At 42.8% G+C, this 4083-nt stretch overlaps 1 protein-coding gene across 1 annotated transcript; it reads right to left on the bottom strand.

Moving 5' to 3' along the window:
- Window positions 1–1996: 1996 nt before the first annotated feature.
- Window positions 1997–4001, bottom strand: aunip (aurora kinase A and ninein interacting protein). The gene is made up of 3 exons (XM_018750431.2): window positions 3601–4001; window positions 3322–3478; window positions 1997–3199 (listed from the first exon to the last, which is right to left on the bottom strand). The coding sequence occupies exons 1-3, from the start codon at window positions 3691–3693 to the stop codon at window positions 2205–2207; spliced, it is 1245 nt and encodes a 414-aa protein (XP_018605947.2). The 5' UTR covers window positions 3694–4001; the 3' UTR covers window positions 1997–2204.
- Window positions 4002–4083: the final 82 nt, after the last annotated feature.

Raw genomic sequence — 4083 nt, 5'->3', positions numbered from 1 at the left:
TCCCCCTTTGGTCTGACGTTCCTCACTGCACCACTGGATATTTCACCTTCTTTCAACGATGAACGAGTTGAATAGAGATTTGTGCGTTTTGTAAGACACAATTAGCTAAGATACCATAGTCAAATAGTTCAGCAGCAAGCCTGTTTCAATAGATTCCATACTACTTCAGCACTTTGCGGTGTCTCTTGGAATAGAATTACTTCAATGTTAACACCAAAGTTAACCCCCCACTACTTACCCCCTCGTCGCAAACTGCAAGAACCAAAAATGCAGATTCAACAACCACTACTACAAACATACACAGCCATTGACACGCAGAGCCTCGCGTAATTTTTCTCATGTTCTCAAACAATACCTAGATCACTAGGTGTGAATTTAGCTGCACATAGAAGTGGGAAATCGATTTGATATGTATTTTCTCATCTTTATTTTGCACTAAATGATTTTTGGTCAAGTTGTAGCTTTAACGATGACTTTTTTTTTCTACTGAAATCAAAAAATTGAAATTCCATAAAAATTCCCTCCTGACATATTCCACTACCAGCATTTTTCACACTTGTGCCATAGTCCTGTGTGTGTCTCTGTAGCTATAAAAATTACAGCCGGAAGAGTGCAGCGACGCTGATGTGTAAAAGTCTACCTTAAGTTCGGTCAGAGTAGCATCGTGCGTATTTCTCTTCTCAAAGGGATGTTTCTGATGTCAGGACTGACAAGTCAGTCTGTTCCAACACTGTGCTCAACAAGGAATGTGGTCGTGTTCCGGCGGCTTTTTTATACAACCACGGGTAATAATATTGTATTTTCCAAAAATCACTAACATTTGCTGATCCTTCTGGATTGTTAATTTGGCTACAGGTATAATTTAACCATATCACAAATAATGTAGTGTTACATTAAAGTAATGCTATCCTGAGATTGTAGTGATTGGTGTGTATGCATCGAGACTCAAAAATGCACACCATTTGAAATTTTAGCATTAGTAAATTGAGTTTTTTCTTTACTTGAAACCAGGTGACAGTGGCCTATTAATTGCATTGTTACGTAGGTGAATAGGCCATCATTGATCACTCTGATATTATTGTTCCCTTTAAACATTGAGTTTCTTCTTCTGGTTTCTTGCATTGGACCAATGGCAATGACTGTCACAATTGGAAAATACAAGAAAATGCAGTGGGAATTAGGCATCCCATTCATATTTTGTATTCAGAGGGAAATCAGATCAGTATTGTGGCACATACCTGTTACATGCTTGCCATAACTCAGTGGCTAAAAACAGAATTGCCAATAAAACAGTTACTGTTTATTCACAGTACAAGTACTAACATCTTGAATCATTTAAAGAAATAAAGCAGACTAGGAGGAAGAAAGCTTTGCAGAACAATTTTTTTGTCATTATCTCCAAGTATTTTAGATTACAACAAAGTGAAAATTCTGAGCATGAGACTTGTCAACAAAGGGATCTCATACCAAGATGAAATCATCCTTAGCACTATATTATTCATTGGTTGTTGTAACCCTCAGCAAATCATTTATTGTAATGGCAAATGGATTTTCAAATAAAATATTTTAGTGAAAATTCACCGTGGCTGACAGTTCACAATCTAAATGCTCCCAACCTTTGGCATTTAATTGGAAAAGGTGGTGCTGGAATTTTGAGGCATCTTCTCAGACGTGCTAGTGTGTGGCGCTGCAGTGCTATAAATTTAACATAATTGCCCCATTACCTTCTAAATCACTGAGCGCAGTGGTCCAGTGCATAGAACTGCTGGCTCACAGCTCCTAGGCTTCAACGCCGAGGTTGAATGGTCCCCCTAGGTTCACATGGGTTTCCCCCAATTTCATCCCATGGTCAAAAGATGTGTTTGAGGTAAAGTGATTACTCTAAACTGCCTTTTTTTTTTTTCTCTGTGTGTGAGAGAGAAAGAGGCATAAGTGCAGTGTTACCCTCAGGTTACTAAAAAGTGTACACATATCATTTGTATTTTATCATTCAATATGCTTCATCTCACCATCTATATACATTCCCAGTGCATTTAGTTAATTTAATGCACTTTAGTTACTTAGTGTTAAAATAAAATAATTCTGCTGCCCTCAGAGGAAAGAATTTGAGTTTAGAATTTGACTTTCATCATATTGTAAACATTGATCCATTACTAAATCCATGTGCATTCCTGGCACTAACACTGCAATTTGTTTGGTGGTTCTCAGTGCTTAATAACGATGTTCCCCTGAGAATCTTGAGTAAAAAGCATCTCTGGATCCAAGTCCTCATCACTGTCCTCCCGAAGCAGCGTATCGAACCGTACAGTCTGGACATGGTTGCTAATGCCTTTACAGCTGATCCAGTTGGTTTGATCCTTCAATGGGCTTCTTGTTTGGAAGTTGCGATGGGCAATAACATGCTGCCCTTGAGAATCCTGTGTAAAGAGCTTGGAGAAGGAGTCTTCCTCTTCCTCCTGGAGGCACAGTGGGACAGTTTTCCTTGGGGTTAGACAACTTTCCTTCCTATGCCATTGAGTAGAAAGACGGCAAGTGGTTTGTTTCAGAGGTGATCCTAAGCCAGACCTCGGCCCCCAAGCATCAGCAGATATGTTCTCCTTTCCCTCCTTCTTGGGCCTGAGAGTGGGGAATCTTTGCCTCTTCTGGATGGAGGCATTTCCCTCACACAGCTGTACTCCAAACAAAACTGAACAGCCAAGATTGTCCAGAGACGACCCATCATTTTTTGTCCTCTCTCTGGAGATACCCCGGTGTGCCAGTACATGATTCCCCTCAGAATCCTGCGTGAAAAGGTCACCTAACGGCACCGCAGCAGACTCTGCCACATGTTCTTCCTTAGGCTCGCCATAATCAACCGCTGGTTCCTGGTGGGTCTCCTCTGCGTTTGTTCCTCCCAGAATGAGGCTGCGCCAGACTCGTCTCTTCTTTCCAACTTGCCCTTCTTCCTCACGCTGACATTGCATGTCGAGGAGATGTGGACACTCTGGAGTTGCCCAAACATGCCGCGACATAGCCTTACTGCCTGGCTCTACACGAGGCTCACAGTCACTGTCGACATGTTGGTCCTGTGCGTCTTGATGGACGACAGCATCAGGGTCATCCTCAACATCCTCAGCGCAATGCTTCCTCTTGGTTCCCCCATGGACCGCTGACAGACTCGGATCAGCACAAGGCTCAGAAGACGCCACAGCCTTTTCTTCTGTTTTAAAAGGGAATGAGGAAAAAGTTATACAGAGGTCGCATAATGAGCCGTTAAATTTAGGCATAGAGAGTAAGTGCTAATAGGAGAACACAGAGTTATTCCTCTCTGAGGGCGCTTACTTGTGTGCTGTGGGAGGAAGAAGGAGCTGATGGAAGTCTGTCTAGCGGCAGGCAACTGCATTCTGGTTTGGGTGAAGTTGAGCGCCACCGCCAGGCTGTAGCCGCCAGAGGGCGCCAAAGGGTTCAACAGCTTCGAAATGGGGCGCGTCAGGCGAGGCTGAGGGGGCATCACGTTTATTGCAAATAAATTGAATTACCTTGAACCACGCAACGTATATAAACAATACAGTCAATGTTACTGCGATGGACATATACACTACAGCCTCTACAGGTCCTCACCTTTGGCTTACTTAGCAGGCGGAGCTCTGCGGTGTCCAGCCACACTCCACACCCCTCCTGAGGGGCCGCAGCTCTTCTCATCATCCCATTCATCGCAACCACAATAACACCAGTCTTTTCCGTGTTCACGTCTTTGTGTCCAAAACAGCACCCTGCCCGAAAGCGACAGGATACAAGTTAATAAGCACAACCATCCAAGTCAGGAGATACTAGATACTAGTACGTGCTGTACCGTACGTTTGTCCCAATCGGTCTCAACACATATGATACGGCGATTAACAAAATATTAGTAACGTTAAAAAGAACAACTTATTACCGAAATGTTGTGCTGAAAACGTATGAAAAGCCTAAAGTTTACAAAAACTACACAGCCCACTCAATATCCTTTTCGGCAAGCAAAGACAGCCTCTCTCCCGCTTCTTTTTTTAAAAGAACTTTGGGCCTTTGGTGGCTAGCTCCTGCCTGGTCAAAATAAAAAAAAAA

This window comes from Scleropages formosus, chromosome 23 (assembly GCF_900964775.1).
Source record: "Scleropages formosus chromosome 23, fSclFor1.1, whole genome shotgun sequence".
Taxonomy (NCBI): domain Eukaryota; kingdom Metazoa; phylum Chordata; class Actinopteri; order Osteoglossiformes; family Osteoglossidae; genus Scleropages; species Scleropages formosus.
This window is presented reverse-complemented; position numbering and strand designations above follow the sequence as displayed.